The 24,908-nt window shown below is 47.7% G+C and overlaps 1 protein-coding gene across 1 annotated transcript in view; it reads right to left on the reverse strand.

Annotated features, from left to right (window-relative positions):
* The window catches only part of LOC105469885 (solute carrier organic anion transporter family member 2A1), a 97,930-nt gene that overhangs the window by 48,652 nt on the left and 24,370 nt on the right, over positions 1 to 24,908 (reverse strand). The window contains exons 2-3 of the mRNA XM_011721462.3: positions 6,960 to 7,097; positions 1,163 to 1,325 (exon numbers count right to left, since the gene is read on the reverse strand). Of these exons, the coding sequence (XP_011719764.1) occupies positions 1,163 to 1,325; positions 6,960 to 7,097 (301 nt within the window). The remainder of the gene's footprint in view (positions 1 to 1,162; positions 1,326 to 6,959; positions 7,098 to 24,908) is intronic.

Raw genomic sequence — 24,908 nt, forward strand, 5'->3', positions numbered from 1 at the left:
AAAACTCTAATTTTCAAAAGAAATAGATCAAACTTTCTAACAGATAAGTGAAAATTAAGCCATACTCAGATACCTTATGGTAGACATACAGAACAACAAAGAAAAGAAAAGAACAAACATTAAATAGAACTAGAGAAAAAACAGGATACCTAAGAAGTTATGACAATTAGACTAATGGAAAAGTCCCAACACCAGAAGAAAGAGCCATGGTACCTTCAAAGTGTTGAGAAGAAATAACTATTGATTTAAAATCTTGTTTGTAGCTAAACTGTAATTCAAGAGCAAGGGTAAAATAGAGGTATTTTTAGACAAAGACTTAGAGATTTTCTTACTCATAGGCCTACTGAAAGTAACACTAAAGGATATCCTTCAAGAAAAAAAAATAATCAACAGCATGGATGAAATGCAAGAAGCAATCAATGGTGAACAAAGAAACCAGTAAACTTGTAAGTACATAAATAACCACTCACTTATTTATAAATAACAGAATAGTAACAATTTATAATAATGACCACTGTGGGGAGGTTAAAGACAGGTAGAACAAAAATATGGGTCAATGATAAGTGGAAAATGAGAGAGGATGGTGGGCAAAAAAGCATCTAGGATCCTTATTTTGCGCTCTTGGAGAATAGAGACATTCATGAGCTTTAGTGGTTTTTATATCATACGTCAATGTTAAATATAAGGGTAATAGTGGGCACCCTATGTTCATGGATTGGCAAACTCAACATAGTAAATATGATCAAATGAGATCATTGTACAAGTGCACTGTCACCTAAGGACAGAAGAATGTACAAATGTCACAAAGTGCTATAATTAAAAGTAGACAAAATCCACAGACTTCATAATGATTAATGCTTTGACCCTCCTCCTGCCAAGCCCCATTGCAGAAACTGCTCACAGTGTCCCCGGGGAGGTAGAGCTTGGGTCACTCCCGGCATAAAGCACAGGGAATCACAGCAGGAGGTGAGCCATGCACTGCACACTTTCCTACACAAACCAGAGTTCAGCTGCTCCATAGCTCTACATACTTCAGTATATTCTGAGCTTCATATGTCCTCTTCCTGGAGTGGTATCCACTGCCCTAGGAGTATCCCCACTAATTTTGTGAGATGTTCACCCATCCCTTCCTCCCTTGAGGCAGGGGTTGGAGGCCACTCACCAGTGCTGGCCAAGGTGTACTGGTAGGGCTCGGAGAGGAAGTGTGGGAGGGTGAGGATGAAGGCACCTGCAGCCAGGAAGAGACCCCCGATGCCAATCAGACGTGGACGGTGCACCCGGCTGCCAAAGTAGCTGACAAAGATGATGAGGATGGCATTGCTGATCTGAGAAGAGAGCAGAAAGGCTGAGTGAGACAAGAGGCCCTGTCCTCACCCACCCACAGAGAAGACCTGACCATATCTTATCCAGGAAAACTGGAGAGGGAGGGGGCTGCCCAGTGTCAGCTGGGCCCAGGCAGAGTTACAATGTCAGCTTTTCCCAGAGAGCTTCACAAGGGGCAAGCATAAGCAATTTTGGTTTTCCCTCTGTTATCAGAAACCCTTCTGGGTCTCCATCTTCTAGACCAGACCAAAAGAAGTATCTGAAGATTATGAAAAGCTCAAAACCTAAACTTTAACCATCTTAGAATCAAACCTTTTTGGGAAAAAGCCAAAGAAACCTCCAATCCTGCCTGGCTCCTAGGAATAAAACATGTCCCCTAATTAAACTTGAGAGTTTGTACCTAAAGTTTAGTGCAAAATCCCAGGTTTAATTAGGTACAGATGAAAGGACCCAAGGACCCTGGCTTGGTGGCCAGAATAACAAGCGAGCAACATGCTTATCTCATTTAATCATGAAACAATTCTCATTTTACCTGACAAAACTGGGGCTCCGAATATTAAGTAACATGCCCATGATCATGAGGTTAGGGAGTGGCTTGAACCAGTCTTGCCTGACTCTAAAACACCAAGGCTTAACTAGAGTTGTCTGTCACCTCTTGGAGAACAGGGTTTCTGCCCAAGCAGCTCTGCTACTATCCTGCCCCTTCCCCTGCCTTGGTTTGTTTTCAATTCTGTGAAATGAAGGATAAGAACTAGAGGACCCCAAGGCCCTTCCAGCTGGAAATATGGGTAACTCCATGCTTCTGGTGCTCCCTGGAAGATGTGCTCTCTGAGCCCCACCAGAACCAGGAAAGGGAACTGAAGGCTCCAGCGTGGGGAATAAGGTCTTCAATGGTAAGGGGATGTTGCCAGGCCTTCTGACCACGTCTCCACCAAAGATGGTCCTCTCCTCAGAGCACAGTTCACCTGGACTGGAGGAGCTCTGTAAATCTGCAGCCATAGCCCTGTCTTGTTACACCCCAGTTTCCTCCTGGCTGGAGAAACAGGTGCTGCTGTGTCAGGAAACAGAGGCTAGAGCCTCAGAACATGGCTGTCACTAAGGTCGCCAGTGGCCTCATTGGCAAATGTACTGGTCAATGCTCAGTTCCATTTGACTCAGTTGACCATTTCTTTTTTCCTGAAACACTTCCTTCAGAGTTCCCATGACACCATCTTCTCCTGCTTCCCTTCTCCTGTCTGCTCCTTCTTGGTCTTCTTGGCTTATTCCTCTTTATCTGCCTGGACTCTCAACATTGGGCCCAGAGCTCTGCCCCTAAGTGTCCAGTTCCATGTCTATTTATGCTCTGTGTGTGCTTCTAAGTCCCATAGTCTCAGTTCATCTAAACTCTCACTCCTCTTCCTCCCTCTAAAACTCCAGTCCCCTGTCCTCGTCCTCCTTGTCTCAGTAAATGGCACCTCCATCCTCCCAGTGGCTCACACAAAACACTCGAACATCATCTTGACTTCTCTCACACTCATATGTAATCCATCAGCAAATCCCCTTGGCAGGACCTTCCATAGCCACCTGGAAACCAGTGACTCCTCAACCTCCAATCCTGTCTGAATTACTGTGGCAGCCTCCTAATGGGACCCTGCCTCCATCCATGTCCTGCTACTGTTCATTCTCCACCCAGCAGCCAGAGGGGTCCTGCTGAAGTATCAGACCATGTTCCCTCAGCTCAAACCCTCCAGTGTTAAAAGGCAAAGGCTGTCCCAGAGCCTCCTGAGCCCTACACAGCCTGTCCCCAGTCACCTCTCAGGTCTGCGCTCTTCTGCTCCTCTCCCTCCCTCCATCCAGCCACACTGCCCCCAGCTGTTCTTTGGCCACACCAAAGAACAAAGGCATTCCCCCAGCCCCCTTTGGTTATTGCTGCTCCTTCTGACTTTAGGTCCTTAGGACTCAGTTCTTATCAACCAGATTCAGGCCTCTGCTCAGATTGAATCATCTCATGAAGGCCTTTCTCTGACCTCTTCATTTAAAATACACCCACATCCCCACCACTGTGGCACCGTGTACCTTTTCCCATCCGTGACTTTCTCTGTCTTCATTGCACTCATCATAACCTGATCGACAGTATGTTTTATTTCCATAAATATTATATTTATCCTTAGAATGATATATGAGCAGAGATTTTTGTCTGTTCATTCCTGTTTCCCCAGCACCTAACAGTGCCTAATATATACTTGGTGCTCGTTAAATATTGTTGAAGAAATGAATGAATGAGTAAATGGTAGACATTTTCGGGAGGAGGACATAGTTGCCCGGGAGACCCGTCCGGCACGGCCAAGAGTGAGATGGTTTATGATCTACAGAGAAAGGGGGTGTGAAGGTGTGTGAGGGGCAGCCCCTGCCAAGGGTGGATCTAGGACATCCTGAAGCCCACACCTGGAAAGAGAGTTCGATTCTTCTGCTTCCTAGATTTTGTTTATTTCCTTCTTATTTCCCTATTGCTTTTCATAAAATGATTGTAAATGCCAGATCATATCAGCTATGCTGACTGTGGCTGACTTTGGAAGGCTTGGGTGAGGGTGGGTGGAGGACCCCAAAGGGGCTCTCAGGGAGGAGGGACAGAGGAGAAGCTCTTCCACACTCTCTAGGGGCCTGCACTTGTTTCTCTGTGGGAAGCTGAACCTCCACAGGTGTTATGGCTAATGCCGGCTTAAGACCTTGTTCTCAAACTTTTCTTCAGCCACAGAGTCCCTTTGAAAAAACTGTTTTTCCCTAATATAAAACAAACCCCCCAAATGCAGCTGTTCTGGCTGAGAAGAGGGCCTCAAGACCTCAGTCTCCTCAGCCCTGGAGCAGCCCCTGAAATACTACCATGGACTTGCTGTGAGACTCTTTGAAAGCTATTACAATGCCCACTGTGACATGCCCCTGCCCTTCAACGTCTCAAACCAAAGGGGAGTAGGGGCCACTGGTGGGCGGCATGAAGGGTAGGGAGCCTCTAGGGCTCAGCACTGGCCTTTCATAGTGGGCAAGAGAAGCTGCTGCTTCAAGCCAAGTTGCTCCATGTCTTCTCTTGTTAACTAAGTTCCTCCTCCTGCTGCTGGCCTTCTACGCCCAGCCCGTCAAAGGCTTCACATCAACTCCTGGGCCCACAGAAGGCTCTCTGAGACTGGGAGCTGCAGACTGCAGGTTCATGCTTCCTGGAGGTTCGCTGCACACTCCATGACCCAGATAGCCTCACCCTCCCCTTGCACCAGGCCGGGCTCTCTTCTCACATCCCCCTAGGCTTCACACATATACTATACACAGGCAGACACATACAGAGTTGCACATAAATACTCAAACATACACAGACACAGATACACACACACACAGAGGGTTATAAGGTCAGGGGAATGAACTATCTGATGATATTTGCTTCAAATCACGCCCACAGGCATGAGCTGAAGTCAGATTCTTGAAAAGTTCATCTGAGACTCGGAAAGGTGTTACTGGGTGAATTATTTTTATTTTTTGATTGAACTCCATCCCTGGGAAAATAGTAAACTCTTTCATTGCCTAATCAACCTCCTGTCTTAAGCAGATCCTGCTACAAGTCCTAACTAGCTACTCCCAGCCCACTGAGGAATCCAATTGTTTCTGGGCCCACATTTTTGTTCCAAGCATAGGGTCAACATTTAACGAAAATTTAACCATGGGAGATCACAGATTTGGCTACCACCTGGGCTGAGGTGAAAGAGAATATTCGCCTCATATGCCAGCTCTGACTCTGATTAGTAGCAGGACTCAGAATACTGTGTTGAGAAGGATTCTGAGGCTGTGTATGAACTCAGCAGGAAAGGGACATGGGTAATTAGTGATGCCTGCCAGGGCCACGGAACAGCACCGTAGTGACGCAAATGTCAGACATTTGTTTTTCCTGATGTCCATCATGAGTGAGGACAACATGTGCCAGGGGCATTGCCAAAGTCACAGATCAACATCGATGAGGGTCATTCTGTGTGAACGCAGGGCAGGGACACCAGGGTGCTGTCCTGGAGGAGGAGGCAACCACACAGTCAGGCAGACCTAGTCACCAGGCATCACTAGGAAGCTCAGGATAGCAATACAAGCAGACAGACAGAGACACAGGCCCACACACAGACTGGTACACAGACACACACCTGGCACAGAAAGCAGGGAAGGCACACATATGGGCCTGGAAGCTCAGAGGAGGAGGTCTCAGGCCAGCAGGGATGACTTAGACAGGCTGCAGGACTGTGCGTGTATATGTGCATGCATGTCATATGTGTGAGGAAAGAGCCCATGGTCGGGGGGCCATGAAGTGAGGGACACCAGTGAAGATTCCAGCAACGTGTGTGGAGGTTGAGACTGGCTGGAGCAGTGCTTGTGAGCAAGAGACTGGAGGTGCGGTAGAGAAGACAGGGATTCACAGAGGAGGCCTTAGCATGCAGCCCTCAGACAGCCCTGGGCTCAGACCCTGGCTGCACCACGCACATGACGGGGCTGACCTGGGTGGAGTACTCAGGCTTTCTGATGCAGGGTTCCTTGTCTGAGAAACGTGACTGTGAAGAGCACCTCCCTGCTAGGATTGTAGAAGGGACTGGCACAGGAAAGTGGTCCTGGGGTCACTGCTATGTGAACCATCAAGAAACGGGGAGGGGTAAAAGAGAAAGCCTTGTTCCAGCAGGAGAAGGCTGGGGAGAGGAGATATCTGCCTTCTTTTACAGTTCTGTTTCGGCCAGAAGCTGCCACGGGACAGAGGCGCAGGCTCTAAGTGACGGCAACGACTTGAATTTCACTAAGTCAAGGGAAGACCTCATGACGCTCCAGAGGAGCAACCGGCTCTGGGGAAGGGACCATTGCCTGCCTCCATCCAGGAAGAGTGGCCCTGGGGAGAAGATGGAAGACAGCCCAGGAGCCCTGTCTCTAGGCTGTGGAGACAGGATGAAGGGGTTCTGCTGCCTCCACTCACTCTCTCTCCCCAGCTTCCAGTGGCTCCTGGCAGGCCCTGCCCTCTGACCTCTTACCTCCTCCGGCTTCTCAGCCCACCCTGTCTTCCTCTAACTTTAATATGCAGTCACTGAGGGATGGCGGGAAATGCGAGGAGGCCATAGAGCTCTGATCTCCTCTGGGAGTCAAGGCCATTAAGAGCTCTGGCTCTTGTGGCCCTCATAAGACAGGAGACGCCTGGGCCCAGGGCTGCTGACCCACCTGAATGCCTGGAGCTTATCCTCCCTGGACTACATATGGAGCAGGGGCCCCACAGGCTGGCAGAGTGCACAGAACTCAGTTAGAAGCACAGTTTGAGGGCAGACAGCCCTGCACACCTGGAGCAAGCCACTTGTACTCCTGAGCCTCAGTATCCTTATCTGAACAGAATACCTGCTGGCAAGGCTGCCATGAAGAGGCCCCCAGGTCGGGCATGGGAGGCTCTCAGCTCAGTACCTGGCACAAGTCAGGCCTCAGGAAATCTGGCTGCTCTTACTGCACCCACTGGATCTTTGCTGTTTCATTTGCTGTTACCCGGCAGAAAGAGATATTGCACCTATGTGCACATCTCAGTCCCCTGTTCCTCTGCTTCTCCTGGATCCTGCGGTCAGAGTGGTACACAAGTGGGGTCTGATGGACCAGAACCTCCTGCTTACCTCATTCAGGCTGGAAATGAGACCCGATGAAGAACTGGAGAGCCCAAAGCGCTTCTCAATGGTGGTAAGGCTGCTCTTGAAGTAGGCGCTGTACAGGAGTTGGCAGAGCTGCAGGAGGCCTTGGCAGAGCACAAACACCTGGGGGAAGAGTGATGGGCACATGAGGTCTCTGGACGACAAGCCCTGGTGCCCTCCCAGCTATCTGTTAGGGGCCCCAGCAGGCTGACCTCTGTTTCCTCGCCTGTTATCTAGAAGCACTCACTTCCCAGGGTCTCCAGGATGAAATGTCACCATTGCAACATTGTGTTGCACCCTGCAGGAAGCATTCCAAAAGTGCTAGCGATTCCTGTTATTACTGCATTCTCATCACTGTTGTGATATGTGGCCCAGTGAAACCACAGGGTGTTGAAGATATGACAGGGTTGGGGACTCATCCCCAAGGGAAGGGCCTAACTGCTCAGCTGAGCATCTTGGATTATTCCCCAACAGTACCACAGTGCTCCCCAGGCTGCACGTTTGCCCTCCTGCTGTGCCCTGTGAGGGCTGAAGGCCACTCCCCACCCAATTCAGACCGCTCCTGGGAGATGAACAAGCCTGAGTCATGTGGATCCATCTCTCTTGACTTGTCTTCCATTCCCGACACCTGTCCTCCAAGGCCCACCTCTAATGCCTCCAGTAAGGCACCATAACGCAATCCCCAAAGCACCTGGTTTGAATGAATGTCCCCGTCCACGTCATCATCTCTTATCAGGACTATCTTGGCCTCTCATCAGGAATGTCTGTGACTGATTGTGCTTGCTGCCTGCTCAATGGATGATCAAGGCCCCAAGGAAGGGACCGAGGCCATTTATCTCCATATCTCGCCTGGCCTCATACCTGGTCCCGGGGTACTGAGTAAATGTGAGTTCCATGGTGGATGGGGACAGATAACACATCAGGGAGGGTAGGAGAAGGGTTTCATGATGTCCCCATTTGGCTGCAGGCTGAGCTCTGGGCTCCCCCAGGTTCTCAGCTGTTGTGCTAGTCACCTGATGCTTAGTGTGGACCAGGTCTGGATCTGCCTCTCACTCAACAGAGAAAACTTAGCCAGAAAGGGTCTTGTCTCTGTCTAGAGACAGAGTTTGGAGGGCATTATTCTTTAGGGAATGGTCAGAGGAGGAGGATCTGGAGAGGCATCAGAGGTCAAATTGCCTCTTTCCTAGCTCTGACCTGGACCAGGGAACAATTTGGGGTTGGGTGTGCTTTTCCCCCCTCTGTGCCCTGGGTTTTCCCAACCGTGAGGTAACTGGGCTAAGTCAATGGTTCATAACTCAGCTTTGATTCAAAATCACACGGATGAGGAGGTGGGAGTGCCTTTGAAATACAGAGGCTAGGCCCAAGCTCAGACCTACTGAATCAAAATCACCAGGAGTGAAGCCACAAATGCGTTATTTGGGAAACTTCTACCAGCAGAGTCTGGGGGGCAACATGGTTTCCAGGCAGTGGGCTAGAGGACTTTTTCTGGCTCTGACCATCTGTGTAAAGGGTAAGATGTGAAAGATTAGAAAAAGAAAAGCAAGGCCGGGCGTGGTGGCTCACGCCTGTAATCCCAGCAATTTGGGAGGCCGAAGTGGGCAGATTATGAGGTCAGGAGTTCAAGACCAGCCTGACCAACGTGGTGAAACCCCATCACTACTAAAAATACAAAAATTAACTGGGTGTGGTGGCACATGCTTGTAATCCCAGCTACTCAGGAGGCTGAGGCAGGAGAATCTCTTGAATCCTGGAGGTGGATGTTGCAGTGAGCTGAGATTGTGCCACTGCACCCCATCCTGGGCGACACAGCGAGACTCCGTCTCAAAGAAAAAAGGGTGACAGAGCGAGACTCCATCTCAAAAAAAAAAAACAACAAACAAAAAAAAAAGAAAAAAAAAAGAAAAACAATCATAGAAATTCCCTAATCCATAGGAATTGCCACTATAAGGTTGAAGGAAAGACAAGAGCCACAATATAGGTTATAAGTTATAGGAAAGCAGCACAAGACAGTGACAGTGATAGGGATGGGATTTGTCAACATCCTGTCATTTTCCATGGAAACAGGGCACCAAAGCTCACTCGAACCCAGATTGTTCCCTGGTCCAGGCCAGACCTAGGAAAGAGACAATTTGACTTCAGATGCCTTGCCAGATCCTCCTCCTCTAACCACTCCCTAAAGAGTAATGCCCCCAAAGCCTGCCTCTAGACCCCTTCTCTGGACACAATCTATTCTGCACCCGCTCATAGGCAATCCCATTTGCCATAGGATGATGGCCTCCAGTCTCAGGTCTTCACCCAGAACTTTCCCCAGAGTTTTACATGCAGGTCCACCCCACTGTCTGCTGGATGTATGGATGTATCTGCCTGGACACTTGTAGGTCCCTCAAACCAATCATTTCCCAAATAGGACTCATCATCTTCCCCCATAAACTGCTCCCCTTTTTCCTACATTCCCCATCACCTTCACTCAGTTTCCCAAGCCAGAAACCAATACTCCTTCTTGATGTCCCTCCTCCTCACCCTCTGGCGTTTGCCCCCTCCCTGAGCCCCGTGGTCTCTTCTTGGTGTCTCCCACGTTGGAGCCCTGCCTCTTCTCCAGGTGTAAGCCTTGACTCAAGCCCTCACCATCCCTCCTCAGATCACCGCAACAGCCTCTCACAGGTCCCCTGCCTACCCCTCTCAAATCTTCCACCACACCACCCCAGAGGGAGCTTTCTCCAGCACAAACTTTAGCAGGTCACGCCTGAATTAGTCTCTCTCACTGGCGCCCCACTTTCTGTAAGGTAAAAACCAACACTCTAGGAGTGATAGCCAAGATGCTACAGTCCTGGACCCAGCCTGCCTCCATATTTTCTGCTGAGACTGATCGTATTTTGCCAAGATGGCCATACCAATCTCTGCCATCCACATACACCTCTTACAGTGACACTCCCTCGAGGGGTGGGGTCTGTGTTCTCTCCCTCTGAATATGGGCCAATCTTAGCCCCTTGCTTCTAATGAAGAGAAGTGATGCTATGTGACTTCCGAGGCTGGTCCTAAAAGTGGACAAAGAATCTGGCTGGCTCTTTCTCCCCTGGGACCCTGAGTACCCTGACATTACACTGTAGGGAAGCCCAGTCTTCCTTGCTCATGGTGAGGCCACATCTTAATGTTTCACTGATAACTCCGGTTCAGATTTTGGTCTTCAGCCAGTGTCAACCGCCAGACATGTTACTGTGCCAGCCTTCAGATGATTCCAGCCCCAGCCCTCGATGCCAAGCAAAGCAGAAATGAGCTATCCCCAAAGAGCCCTGTACAGATTGCAGATTTGTCAGATTTGTCAGCAACCTAAATGTGGCCATTGTTTTAAGCACTAAGTTTTGGATCGTTCTGGTATGCAGCACTAGACAGCTGTAGCACCTGCTGCCACCTTGCCCTTCAAACACATCAAGGTCACACTCTCGGAGTTCCCCAGAGGCACTGTGTCAGTGCCTTTGCTCACAATCTTCCCCTTCTTTGACTGAATAACTTCCCCTGCCCTTCAGGAGCAGCGTGGGGCCCAGCATGGGGCTCAGTTGTGTGTCTAGTTCAAGGTGGCTTCTAAAAATCCCAGCACCCTGTGCTAACTCCTGTACAGAAGCATCTGAAGGCTTGGCACATGGCTGGTGGCAAGAGTAGCATCTAGCAGAGGAGTGAGGGCTGTCATAACAACTGTGGGAGAGACGAGGGCTGACTGGGGTAGTGGGCTGTGGAGAGGCACCAAATTAGAGGCTCTTGCAAAGGCTGAGTTGACACGGCTGTCACTGATTCAGCGTGAAAGAAGAGAAGGGGCTATGTTTCCAGCCTCAGGGCCAGGAAGAGGGCAAAGCCACGCATGCATGGAAACGGGGGCGGGGGGATGGGGGCAGTGTCCAGAAGGAGGAGCGTATAAGCAGATCAAGGGATCAAGGACCATGAGTTCAGTTTTGGAGCACTTGAGTTTCTGATCATGAGGCTTAGAAAAGACCAGTCTCCCCCATCCAAATTAGTAATGAATTAACAGGAGTGACTAATCACCACCAACTTCCCCAGCTGTCTCATGAGGGGAAGATAGGGATGGTGGGAGAGGAAATTTGTCTCAGATCTTTTCCTGAAACATATGCCTCTAAGTACAGAAACTCCCCCACTTTCTCCCCCCAGCTACGGGGTGAAAGACTCCAGCCAGAGCTGGCTCCTTTCCACATCCCCCACCCCCTCACAGAGCCAATCTGGCCACCAGCTGTTGACCCCTGCAAGCCCTGTCAGGTCTGGGTGCCTCATGGGGTCCCTGGCAGAGGTGTTTGTATATATCTGGGCCCCTCAGTTCCAGTGGATATGGAGAGGGATCAGACTGATGGCTGCAAGGTAGAAAAGGGCAGGGAGAAAAGGCAGGGAAAAGGGAAGTAAGTTGATGGATGATTCTATCAGGGTCACTCAGGGTCACAACCATCTGGCCCCATATACTGAGCTTATGTGATGGGAGCATGACCTTGGCTGCTCAGACTTACCATATACCTCCTACATGGCCAGCATGAGACACAGCAAGGAACACTCGACACCGTGCAGATAAAACAAAAGTTTATCCCTCGAGGAGGACACGGGTTCAAGAGTATATGGAGATGCATTGGTGGGAGTAGGAAAAGGTTTGCTAGTTGGGTTGCAACCTACCCTTCCCCATTATTTAGGCAATAAAGTTTTACAGTTTTTGATTATTTGAGTTTTGGAGTCAAACAGGTCTAGGTTCAGGTCTTGACTTTGTAAGCCACAGTGTGACCTTTGGCTACCAACTGGGTCTCCTTGAGCAGCAGGTTTTCCTATTAGCAAACGGAAATTATGGTAACACCTGAGTTGCGAGGCTTGCACCACAGAATGTTGCAGGCCCCTGTCACCTGCCCGGCACACACCCTGCCTGGTGAGTGCTCCACATCCTGGAGGGATATTCAGTACTTTGAGGCTTCCTCCACTCCCTCTTCTTGCCCTCCGAGTAATTTAACTTCCCGGTTGCTTTCAGTTCTCCTATAGTCTGAGAACTCTAGAATAGAATTTCTCACAATATGTTACACAGAACATCACTTGCTTAAGATGCTCTAGGCCAAAACAACTCCCTGGAGAAAAAAAATTGGAAAACATAACATGCTACAGTCCTCCCTCATGAATATGTGCAATCACATTAGCATATTAAAGGTTCTGAGTTCCATAGTAAAGACCTAGTTAATGTTGTTTAAGCCAAGTTTTCCATGCACCTTTAACTATGTAACTCCCCATCCACACACACACATCACCACTACTTTATAATAGGTGCTAGCACTCTCCAGAATACACTTTATGGAAAGATAACATGTGCCTTTTAGAAAACACCTTTGGTAGAATTTGAGTCTGGCAATTTCTTCACAAAAGGAAAAGAAAATAAAGATGGATTACATGGGCTGCGTCATCTTCTTTAAAATGGTATATACCATCATTTTCTATCTCCTCACTCCACCTTTTTTCTTTACTCGGCAGGTATTGCTTCCCCAAATTACATCATGCATTTTATTTCTCATTTATTGACATTTTCTCCCACCAGAATAGAGACTTCATGGTGGAAATACAATGTGTGTTTTTTAGAACAAATCCACAGTGCATGAAATGATGCCCAGTTCGTAACTGGAGCTCAATTGTTGTCAAATGAACAATATGTCTGTGAAGCACTCTAAGTGATAAGCCCAAGCTCCAGAATATACATCCACCACAGTAGCCATTCTGGGAGGCTGCAGATTTGTTCCCATGGTCTGTCTTCAATCATTTATACATTGCTCCTTTGGTGCTGCTTTTGATCAGTCTACAAGCCACACAATTTACAAGGCACAAAACAGCATTTGTCAGTTCAGCTGCCCTACTTACTCACTTGGCTAAACCCAAACTAAAATAAGATTTGCAGTCATGTATGAAGGGACTTTCCACTGTGATGGAAACATTCTACATTTTAATTTTCTGGTGGTATTTATACAGGTTTATACATTTGTCAAAACTCAACAAACATTTAAAGTGTGTGCATTTTATTATATGTAAACTAGATACCTCAATCAAGTTGGCTAAAGAAGAAATTCATTTGAAAAAAGATTTGCAACCATGAGGTATTCAAAATAATGTTCTGGGACTTTGAAGGAAATTCGACAGTTTTTTTTTTGTTTTTTTTTTTTTTAATTATGAGCATTGGCAATGTCATTGGAATACCTTTGTTTATTCAAGAGGCCTACTTTGACAGGTTCAAAACCCAGGTAAATATCTAGGTTTGTGTGTGTGTGCTAACCTAAACATCTAGGTTGACAAGGGCTCTGTGTGTGTGTTAAGGTAAACACATCACTTGAGACACATCTTATAGAAGGAAGCTGGCAGAGAAACCCCACGGAGGACGAGCAACATTCTTGCAGGGCAGGGAGGGCAGGAGGCACTCAGGCTTCTAACTGTCACGGCCATACTCACGACAGCCTCATTCATTCTCCGATCCTAACAAAAATAAAGAGGAAGGAAGCGCAGAAACTGGAGTGGCCATGAAGATCTTTAATAAAGAGAGAACTTTTTACCACCTGTGTCAAAGAGCTAAGAAAGGCTAAAAAGCTACTGAGATGCAAGGTAAAGTTGGGGGTGTGCGGGACTTGGCCCAAGCCACGCTTCAGTGATGTAAGTGAGATGACCATGGCAGATAAGCCACAGGACAAGGAGGGAGGCCCCCATAGCTCAGGAGGAAGGAGAAAGCATCAAAGGACAGTCTAGACATGGCTTTTTTGATCTACATGTTCATGCCTCTCTTTTCCAAACTAAACATCGGAACTATGATCTAACCATTTTTAGGTCACAGTGGCATCTAACCGTGGTTATAGCAACACCCGCGGAAGGTCTGAAGTGTGATCCCCATAGGGTTATTACCTATTTAATGACTGACTGTGCTGTCAACCCACTCCGATGTTTTCCACACAAACCCCAGGGAAGGAAAACTAGAAAATTCAAATGATGTCTCATGTCCATGTAAACCCCCACCCATCTCCATTGTGAATGGACTTCCTCCTCAGCCAGAGTACTCTTAAAATTTAACCTGAAAGACTGGTTCAGGTCTCAACAGGATGTGGGGGTCAGACAGGCCTCATTATACCTCTCTGGCATTAACATCAACACAGACCTGAAGTCTGACAAGAAACATGTAGAATCTATTCTCTCTGAAGCCAGCTGGCTACCTGGAGGCTTCATCTGGCTGATAAAACTCTAGTTTCCACAACCTCTTATCGCAACCCAGACATTTCCTTTCTATTGTTCCCACGTCTTTAGATAAACTCAACCAATGTCAATCAGAAAATTTTAAATCTACCTATAAACTGGAAAGCTTCCCCCGCCCCACCCACCACCACCTCGAGTTGTCCTGCCTTTCTGGACCAAACCAATGTATTTCTTAAATGTATTTGATTGAAGTCTCATGTCTTCCTAAAATGTATAAAACCAAGCTGCATCTCAACCACCTTGGGAACATGTTCTCAGGACCTCCTGAGGACTGTGTCACGGGCCGTGGTCACTCATATTTGAAGATATTTGAAGAATAAATCTCTTCAAATATCTTACAGAGTTTGACCCTTTTCATCGATATCCACTAGGATGCGACTTCTCTGAGGTGATTCCATGTACTGAAAGAGTCCAGGAGTTGGAGGAAAACCATTCAGGGCAGGAGACAGGGCTGGACTGAGATACACAGCCGGTGACCTCCCAGTTTGAAACAACTGCTTCTGTCCCTAAATGGCAGCTATCTGCTTTCTCAAACAGGACTCTGACAGGGCAATCTGAATGAAACAATTCTTCCAAGGAAGGAAGAAAGGAGGAAGGAAAAGGGAGAAGAAAAGAACAGCACAGAAAAACCTTATTCTCACCCCCACCAGGTATAAACCAAAAAGAAAATTCTAAGTATTCCCCCTCACCACCCCAACCATCTGAATGGACTTCCTCCTGGCCAGGACACTCTTAACCTGAGAGACTGTTTCAGGCCATGATGGGAAGTGAGAGTATAATGAGGTGACGTGACATGCCTCATTATATCTCTCTCTTCAGCATTGACATTGACACAGTCTTTAAGCCTGGTAAGAAACATTTTACAACCTATTCCCTCTGAAGCCTACTACTTGAAGGCTTCCTCTGCAAATAAGAACTTGGGTCTCCATAATCCTTTATCTTAACTTTACCCAGACTTTCCTTTCTATTGGTCTCAGGTCTTTAGGTAAACTCAACCAGTTGTCAATCAGAAAATTTTTGAATCTAACTATAGGCTGGAAGCCCCCACTGCAAGTTGTGCCGCCTTTCTGGACCAAACCAATGTATTTCTTGAATGTATTTGATCGAAGTCTCATGTCTCCCTAAAACGTACAAAACCAAGCTGCACCCCGACCACCTTGGGCACACGTTCTCGGGACTTACTGAGGGCTGTGTCACAGGCCATGGTCACTCACATTTGTAAAGTATTTGAAGCGATGTATTTGGAGCCAGAGTTTGACTCTTTTCATTGACAACAGGATGCAGGGAGAGAGAGTTCGGGGTGCTGAGGGCCATGCTGCAGTTCTCTGAAAGAGGGAGGGGCATCCAGGTGCTGCTGGCTTTAGTCCCTCCCAACCTCTGAAAGTGAATTTGGCCTCAGGGGACATTCTGCTCCTCTGCTGTCTAGGCCGAGCTGACAGCATACCAGACGGGTGGGAACACCTGAGACAGGAGAACAGAGTCTGGAGACAAGGAACTTAAGGCTAGTTTGTGCTAACTTCCTCAAAAAAAAAAAAAAACCACCAAGGTCTGGGGGCAGGGAGTCTAATGCCAATTAACACAAACTTCCTAAAGCTAAAGCAAAAGGGAAAACCCCATCTCCCTACTCTGAGTAACAAAGGATCAAAGGCTACTCTCCTTGTGGCGCTCCCACTTCCACCACAACTCAGATGGAAAAGGAGAGTGCCTTGGATTGGCCAACAGGCCCAGCAGGGACCTTCCCTTTATCTACATAAGATGCCAATTCACCTCAGCCTTTAATTAGTCACAGGCCAAATTCTTCATCCAGACAAAGGAAAGAACCTCAAATGGGTACTTAAAGCCCAGAAAACTTTGTAACTGGGCCTTTGACCTACTTGCTAGGGCCCACTCCCACCCTGCGGAGTTCTTTCTTGCTTTAATAAATTCCTGCTTTCACTGCTTCACGCCTGCATTTCATTCCTTCGGTACTTTGTTTCTGCATTTTGGTCAATTCTTTGTTCAAAATGCCAAGGACCCGGACAACTCATAGTCAAGACCCTCCAGTGGTAACACCCCTCTGAGACTGACACCTCTCTTGGGAAGAAGCATAACTGTACAACCACACTGACAGCCCCCCTGGATTTGAGCAACAGTGGACAGGCATCCAGTCCTCCCATTCCACAGTTAACTGGAACCCACCTATGGAATTAAAATCAATTTACATTTCTTTCCACATTTTATTTTTTTTAAATCAGTGTAACACGTGCATATGTTTAAAATATCAAGTAGTGTGGAAGAGCTTAGAATGACAAAGCCCCGCTCTGCACTCAGGCCAGCCCACCACCAGTACTGCAGGTTGGGAACAACCATCTCTGCTTTTAGTTTTTAGTTTCTCTGTTGATGACATCCACACATCTCAAAATAATACACTTGTTCTGCAGTTTCTTGACTTACCATTTTATGGTGCCTGTTACTATAGAAGAGGATTTAGCACACTTATACTTGCAATGCTCCCTTCTCCCTACTCCTCCCAACTTTTAATAGTTCTATCAGTATCTTTATTATCAGATCACTTTGTGGGAGGCAAACTGGGAGCCAGAGGAGCAAGGGCTTCCCTCCTGGGCACAAACCTTTACAGTGTCTGATAGTTCCGTTAATTCTAGAAGAGAAGGTTGCTTGTGTTTTCTGTGGGGTAAAGCGCTGTTCTATCTTAATCCCTTAATCCCACTTCTCCTTCTGCCACATTCGCCAATTCTAAATCTGTTGCCTCTCTGGGCTGTGCCAAGCCTGCGGGCTCCCTACTTCTGCAGGCCCCGTGCACGCAGTTGACCACCTGTCTTCCTCCATTCTATTTCATCCATCAACACTTCCCAACCACTGTCCACCCTACTAAAATTATTGAAATCTTTCATCAATTCATAGTCTCTCTCCTTCTTCAGTTTTTTGTCATTGATTTTTCTCCTTTTTCTTCAGTAGTTTCACTATAATAAAGGTGTCAGGGAAGAGGGGAGACAAATGTGTTCAGTCGGCCATCTTGAATCATAAACCAATCTATTTCTGGTGCTAAACCTAGCAGACAAATCATTTTGTCCCCAGTTTTTCAATGGGAAAGAGAAAGGCTTCAAGAAATATGTGCTTGTCAGTAGACTAGGCTATCAAACCAAAAAATATACCAAATCCTTCCTCTCCTCCCACTACACTCATGAGTCTTGATAACACCTTTATTTTACTAAGTCTTCCAAAATGGCTGGTGTGTCTCCAACAGATGGCAGGTGGTCTGAGGGTGGTGCTGGCTCTGGGTGTATGCCCATCTCCACTGCTCCATTGCACTGTCTCCATTCACACAACTCATTCTTGGTCCTGGCTGGCAGTTCTCCTCACCTGGGAGGTGAGGCTTGGGGCTCAAGAGGCCCTAATGCAATAAAGATAAAGAAGTGAACTCAGAAGGGTGACTCCTGGCTACTTCCCAGTGTCATCAGACATGCAGGCATCTGGCCAAGCATAGTGGCTCACGCCTATAATCCCAACACTTTGAGAGGCTGCAGTGGGCAGATCATCTGAGGTCAGGAATTCGAGAACAGCCTCGTCAACATGGTAAAACCCCATCTCCACTAAAAATACAAAAATTAGCCAGGTGTGGTGGCAAGGGCCTGTAATACCAGCTACTCAGGAAGCTGAGGCATGAGAATCGCCTGAACCTGGGAGGCAGAGGCTGCAGTGAGCCGAGATCGCACCACTGCACTGCACCAATGCACTCCTGGGTGACAGAGCAAGACTCCACCTCAAAAACAAACAAACAAACAAACAAAAAACTGCAGGCATCTGAAGGTGGGAAGGGCTTCTAGGTTGGCTTCTCGGAAGTGCATCTGAAAGACCCTCAGAGCTGAAGCAGGGAGTAGGATCCTTCTCCCTGCCCCCAGCCCCTAAAATGAAGGAAGCAAAGCACAAGTCCAATGCATTCTAGAATAAAAGCCCTCCATCAGCGGTCGGCCTGCTCACCCCTCCTGTCCCTTCTGCAGGGTGTGGCTGTGAATCCAAACCATGGCCCAATGCCCCAAAGGAGAATGACTCTTTCAAGAAGTGATTCAGGAAATCCAGTATTTTCCCACGCAGGAAGAATGCCTGCACAAGATAAAGTTCAGAGATTTAAAATAGTCAGCCTGGGGTCAAAGTTGGTGATATTCCTCATAGCAATGACAAAAGGTATCTTTAGTATTATTCATTTTATTATGAATTAGAAAAAGCCTTTGCTAAGACATGGTCCTGCGGGTCATTGGAGATATAAAAATCAGAACAATCTAGGAAGAAACACATAGATTTCCATCGCAGCTTCCTTGTTCCTTAAGAGGGGAGTAGCCAGGCTGTGGAGCTGGGCCTGAGACCCTGCCTGGGAGGGGAGGCTGCAGGGGGCTGGAGGAGCCAGACCTCCAACAGATCTGCTCAGTGTAACTCTTTTCCTTTCTTCTCTCCTGAGTCCCCTTACCAGCCTTTACTGCCCACAAAGTTGACCTTACTGTTTGGCAGAGTTCCCCAATATGACTGAGCAAAGGCACCCTCTGAGGCCTAATGAGAACAGCCTCTGGGAGGACTGGCACATCTGTCCTCAGTGGAGGCCACGGGAAACCACAACAGGCACAGAGAAGCAAACTGTAAGGTGGATTCTCTTTCCACCTTTAACACTGCCTGGGGGACTCTGGTTAAGGGAACTCTCTGAACAAAGTCTTGACTGAATTGGACCTGACCAGGATCTCTTGACCAGTTTTTTAGGTTAGCACACTCAACTTCAACAAAAATCTCACTTGAAGGTCATCATATAAGATACAATTTAAATGGACACTGGAAATGCCAATCTGCATAATTTTGTAGTGTTTTGTTGTTATTTTGTATTTTTGCACCTTGTGTTATTATGAGCTTAAAAAAGCCTTTGATAAGAGAGACTCCTGGGGGCCCTTGAAAGGACAAAGGTCAAGACAATCTGAAAAAGAAACAGATTTCTACTGCAGCGGCCTTGTTTGAAGGAAGATAGAGCACAAGAAAGGGAGGTAGACAAACTTCTTAGCTCCTAATAACACCAGTCATCCTAAAAAGCTTTGTATTGTGGTTGTGATAGGGACAGGAGGCAGAAAAATTCCATGCAGGCAGAAGAGGGCAGGTCCCTGGCGAGGGCCCCACCCTCAAGCCTGGAACTGTGGCCCAAAGTGAGAACTTACATTCCTGTTTTCCGACTTGAATGTTGCCTTTTCCACAACCACCCATGGCCCGCCCTGCACCCCCATCCTGAGCCCATAAAAACCCCAGGCTCTGCCAGCAGAGGGAGGAGAAACAGCAGGACATCAGAGACTATGGTTGGATGTTAGAGAGAAGCCTCTTGACTTCAGAGGGACAGTCTGACAATGTACCTTCGGAGAGGTGTCCGTCCAGGGACAGCTGGACTCCAGGGAAGATTACCTTCCTGCTCCCTTTTCAGCTTCCCTTCCAGCTGAGCCACTTTCATTGGCTGTTAAATCCCCCGCATTTACCATCTTCAATTCGTTCGTGCCACCTTATTCCTCTTGGACACTAGACAAGAATTTGGGTGTCACGAGTGTGGGTGCAAAAGGCTGTCACACTGACCCTCCACTAAGCTGTTAATACTTAAGCCATCCGTGGACAGGCTAAAAGGGCACTGTAATATTCCTTCTGGGGCTTCAGGGGTCATGGGCACCCCACCTCCAGGTGCTGCCATGGGGCCCACAAGGAGTTTTGCTCCTGCTGGAGCCCAAAAACGCTAGCCCCAGCTGTTGCACCTGCTGACCTGTGCTCCCCATCCACAAGGAGTGGAACACAGTGGACTTGAGTGAATGGAGTTCATCCTTGCCAGTGCCGAAGCGACCAGCTAGGTCCAGCGCCTATGCACTCCAGTTCCCGCCCGCGAAGGGGTAAGGGAAATATCCTGCTTCAGTTGTTTTGTGTTGTGTTTCTTTCCTAATGGTGCCCTATTCAAAGCTCAGTAGTAGGAATGGAGCATGTGGATAGCTGGAGTGGTGAGGTCTGTGAAAGAAGGTGAAAGGGAAGCTCACAAGTGAAAGATTGCCCCACGGCAGGGGGCCAGGGGTCTGGGCTTTAGATACCATAGATTGAAAAAAAATTCTGGAAGAGAGGAAACAAGCATGTGAGACAAGATGAATTTTCCAGGTCAGCTGGAAGCCTGGTTTCCCAGAAAAAGAAACACTTCAAAACATAATTATCACGGATATTTATGTAAATATGTGTCCAATTTCTTCTTTAGAAATTTTCCAATTGATTTTTTTTTTAAGCCAGAAACATTTTCATCAAGTGCCATCTTGTCTTTCTGGAAAGTTGGCAGTAATTTGTTAGGTTGAAAAGAACCTGCCTTGCATCCATTTATGGCAGGAATAGGACATTCAGACCTATTAGACATTATTCAAACATCAATATGGAAACTTCACTATTTTATATTCTTCCTACTGTGTTCTGATAATAGGATGGGATGTCAATATTTTTTCTTGCATCCTGGAAGAGTTTGAAGATTAAGCCCTTCTCTTCCTGCCTTCAAGGAAAGAGAAGCTAGTTTTTCAGAGTGAGAAAGTGGGGTTTGGGGATGTGGTATCAGAAGAGCTAGGATGTTAGAAGCTGACCCCAAGGAATCTGGTCAGGAAAGGAGTGACCCCACAGTCCAAGAAGGTTGGGTGATGGCTGCAGGGAAGCATGGGGGGCGTTTATTTCCTTCACATCAACTCATTGATTTACTTATTTCTGTCTCCCCACTTGTCACTCTTGGTCACTCTGTAGTTTCTGTGTCTGACTATCTAGGATATAATAAATGTTTAATAAATATTTGCTGAATAAAGTTAATCCTCATATCAGCCCTAAGAGGTCCATGTGATCCCTTTTGTTTACAGATGAGGACACTGAGGCTCAGGGCAGAGTTGGCAAATAGTAGCAGGCTACTGATGCCAAATCCATCACCTTGCTCCACCATGCTGCCTGGGGTGAGCGGGAAGGTGCAACTGAATTGTTTTTACCAAGACTGCCAGTTATCTAAGTGCCATGTCCAGTGGGCCCTCCAACAATGGCTTTACCTATCTTCTGCAGGGTTCCCCTTGCCATTTGTGATGTCACTTGCTGTCCCTGTGTTCTAGCTCTCTCTCTCTCTGACTGTTCCTTCTTTGAAATCCTTGTGGCAGCCTTCTTCCTTCTCCCCACCTGATGTTGATGGTGTCTGGGTTGTGTTGTTAGTCCTGTGCCCATCTTCCCACATGCCTCCCATGGGCGCCCTGCTCATGCACCCTGTGGGGATCCTGGGCTTCACACTGAAGTCTGCTAGGCCTCATATCAAACTTCATCCTACACATTTCAACTCTGATTTCCCCTCAGTTCCTCAAATCCATGCCCCCAACCATTGTCTCCGCCCCATTCCAGTTCTTGCCCTGCTTCTTCCAACTCCAAACCAAGTCCCAAGTCCACTCTGCACGCTCCACCTGCTTGGTCACCTCCAGTCCAGGTCCCAGTAAGCTCTCACCTGGCCCACTATCATGACTTCCTACCTGTTTCCTACACCCACTCTTTTCTTCTGATCTATTCTTTAACCAACAGCCAGAGTAATCTTTCAAGAACTTTACTGACATATAACACTCATCTTTTAAAAATGCATACATCATAAGAGTACAGCTTGAAACATTTCACAAGCTAGGTACACTCGAGGGAGATCATCAGCTTCCCAGAAACCCCTAGAGCCCCTCTCAGTCACCACACACCTCCACCTCCAGGGGAGCCCGTCTTTTGATTCTAACAGCAAAGATGAGTTTGCCTGTTTTGTACTTTATATAAATAGAATCATATAGTACGTCGGCATGATCTTCAAAAATGGAGATCAGAGCCTGTCGCAGCCCTGTAAAAACCCTACAGTGGATTCCCCCCACCTCAGATTAAAATTCAGGCAAAGCACCTCCAGCCCTCCCAATGTCGCTGAGCTCCCCACCATCATGGCCACCTCTCCAGTACCAAGCTACCTACATCATTGCTTGAAAATAAGCAGTAGAAATCTGTAGCTGAGTGGAAAATGCATGGCCCTCCTCAGGTGATGTTTTGTCTCAGAGTCTTTGTGGGTGGGGGCCATCCCTTCTGCCTGGGGTGAGCTTCCACTTATCCGCCTTCCTGCTGGTAAAGAAAGTCCCTCCTGTTACCCGGTCTCTATTGTTCCTTCAGGGCACTGAGCCCAGATTGCGATTACAACCACCATGAGTGTTTTGGGCCCCACAGCAATCCTGTCACCCAGGACACACCTGTTGTGCCAGCAAGGCAGAGGAGGGAAATGACCAGAGAAGCAGGGAGTAATCCTCTCCACAAACAATGACAAATGATTTCAGAAGAAAAGAATAAATGTCAGTGAATGACCCCATTGGTTACGTAGGCACTCATAAGCCATAAGTGAGTAAATATAAAATTAACAAATTGGGTTGTAAATTCATTGTAGAAACAGGCATTTTCCTTCTATTGTATCCATTTATCTCCCCCCATATTTCTGCAGGAATAGTAAGTTATTCAGCAAGCCCTTGTCGATATTTTAGGGCCAGCTCCATATCAGAGCTCCCAATACAACCATCTCCATTTGGAGAATGAGAGCCAGTTTTGACTCTTGGCCTTTTCAAGGTTTTTCTGTAGCAGACAAGAGACTAGAGACTCACCCCTCTGTGCAGTGAGGAGGAGACGGTGTCCCTGGGGCTGGTGGTGAACAGCCCGAGGAGGTTTCATCAAGAACAAGTTAGTGCCCTGGCACGACAGGGAAGGAGCCCTCATCTGGGGGAACCTCTGCCCGGGGGTGGCCTGGGCCCACCCATCACCTTTGGCAGCAGCTGCTCCAAGAAGACCTCCCGACAAACCACAACACACCCGGCCTGTTCAAAGCCACAGTGGGGGTCTAAGAACAAAGCTTCGAGAGTCTGTAATCAGACCCAAAATAACAGATGCTTAGAAGCAGGACGGGCAGGCTGCCCACCCCCATGAGAGCAGAAGGTAGGACGGACGTGCATGGATGCCTGTCGGCTCTCCCCAGTGCTCCGCTCTGACAGTGGAATTGCTCCTGAGGCTACGGCATTCCAGAGTCACACATGCTACAGACAGGCTAGCTTAGCCTCTGGCTGAACCTCATGACACTGGGACACTGGCAGAGGCGGCAGCTCCCAGCCTGCTGCTGGCAGACACGCCTTCTGGCATGGGAACATTCCCACACCCCAACCTGGTCACCCTGGCATTCCCCTGCCTGCCGAGAGATCTAGGATTCATGACCACAGGTTGTCTTCCAAGACTCCATCATTCCAAAAGTGATGAGCAGCCCCCTGAAAATTGGGTCCCGTATATAGCAAGTCTTTGGCAGCCAGGATAAAGTGGTCAAATAAACAAAAGAAAAACCCAGTGTGCAACACAGTCGGTTCCCTCCACACAGGAAAATCGCACACTTCTGTGGTCACTCCTCCCAGTTTTTCTGGTGGCAGGTAGAAGGATGGCAGCAGGAGAAGGCTTTGTCCAAGATTCAAATCTCTCTGTCCTATGGGATACTTCCAGAGAAAGTCCTCCCTAAGTGCTAAGCTCTGAGCACAATTCCAGATCCCACTCGACCTCCTGTGGATCATAAGAGGGTCACATAACCCACCGTCTTGGCTTACAAATGATCAAGAACAAAGTACCAAAGATACAGACCTGAAGGGCCACATCTCCTGGAGATGTCCATGTCCATCCTCACCACGCCTTGGGGTCCTCCACTTCCCTCCCCAGAGTGTCTCTCACCTCCAGCCCTGAAAGCAGTCCCCAGCACTCTTTGCTATGATCCCCACGACTGGTCTCATACCTCTCTCCACCCTACTCCCTCTGCCTCTGCAACTCAAAGCAAAATGCTGAGGACATTCTCTGCCCCTAGTCTCCTTGCTGTGTATCACAGGCCAAATCATGCCTCCCATAAAGATATGTGGCAGGTTTAACTCCAGTACTCATGAAAGTGACATTATTTGGAAATAATAGGGTTTTCACAGATGTAATCAAGTTCCCATGAGACCATGCTGAAATCAAGTGGGCTCTAATCCATTGCCTGGCATTCTTACAAAAAGAGGAAATTTGGATACAAAGACACACAGGGAAGAATACCATTTGACAATCAAGGCAGAAGTTGGAGTCGGGTGTCTGCAAGCCAAGGAACACCACGAGTTTCCAACAACCGCTAGAAGCGAGGAGAGAGTGCTGGAATAGGTTCCCCATCAGAAGGAACCAACTCTACCAACACCTTGCCTTTGCACTTCTAGTCTCTAGAACTGTGAGAGATTCCATCTCTGCTGTTTTAAGCCACCAAGATTGTGGTATTTTTTAAATGGCAGCTCTAAGAAATGAATATCCAGACCAGAACTCTGGCCTGAAGGCAAGGGTAAGGGCATGGGCTTTGTTGAGAGACCTGAGTTTGATTCTTGACTTTGCTCAGTATTACAGACAGTAAAATGACAGGCAAGTTACACTACTTATATTAAGCCTCAGTATCCTCACCTGTGAGGTGGTGATAACAGTAGGGTCTATGAGCGGCTGTCTAGGAGTGTTTGGAGACATTGTAAAGCCCTAGCTCACAGCCTTGCTCACAGTGCCGGGGAGGCGCTGGCTGTCTCATGCCAGGGATCGCTCATCAGAAAACCTGCCTTCAGCAAGAGCTGCTCCCTGCTCTAT

Source organism: Macaca nemestrina, chromosome 2, assembly GCF_043159975.1.
Source record: "Macaca nemestrina isolate mMacNem1 chromosome 2, mMacNem.hap1, whole genome shotgun sequence".
Taxonomy (NCBI): Eukaryota; Metazoa; Chordata; class Mammalia; order Primates; family Cercopithecidae; genus Macaca; species Macaca nemestrina.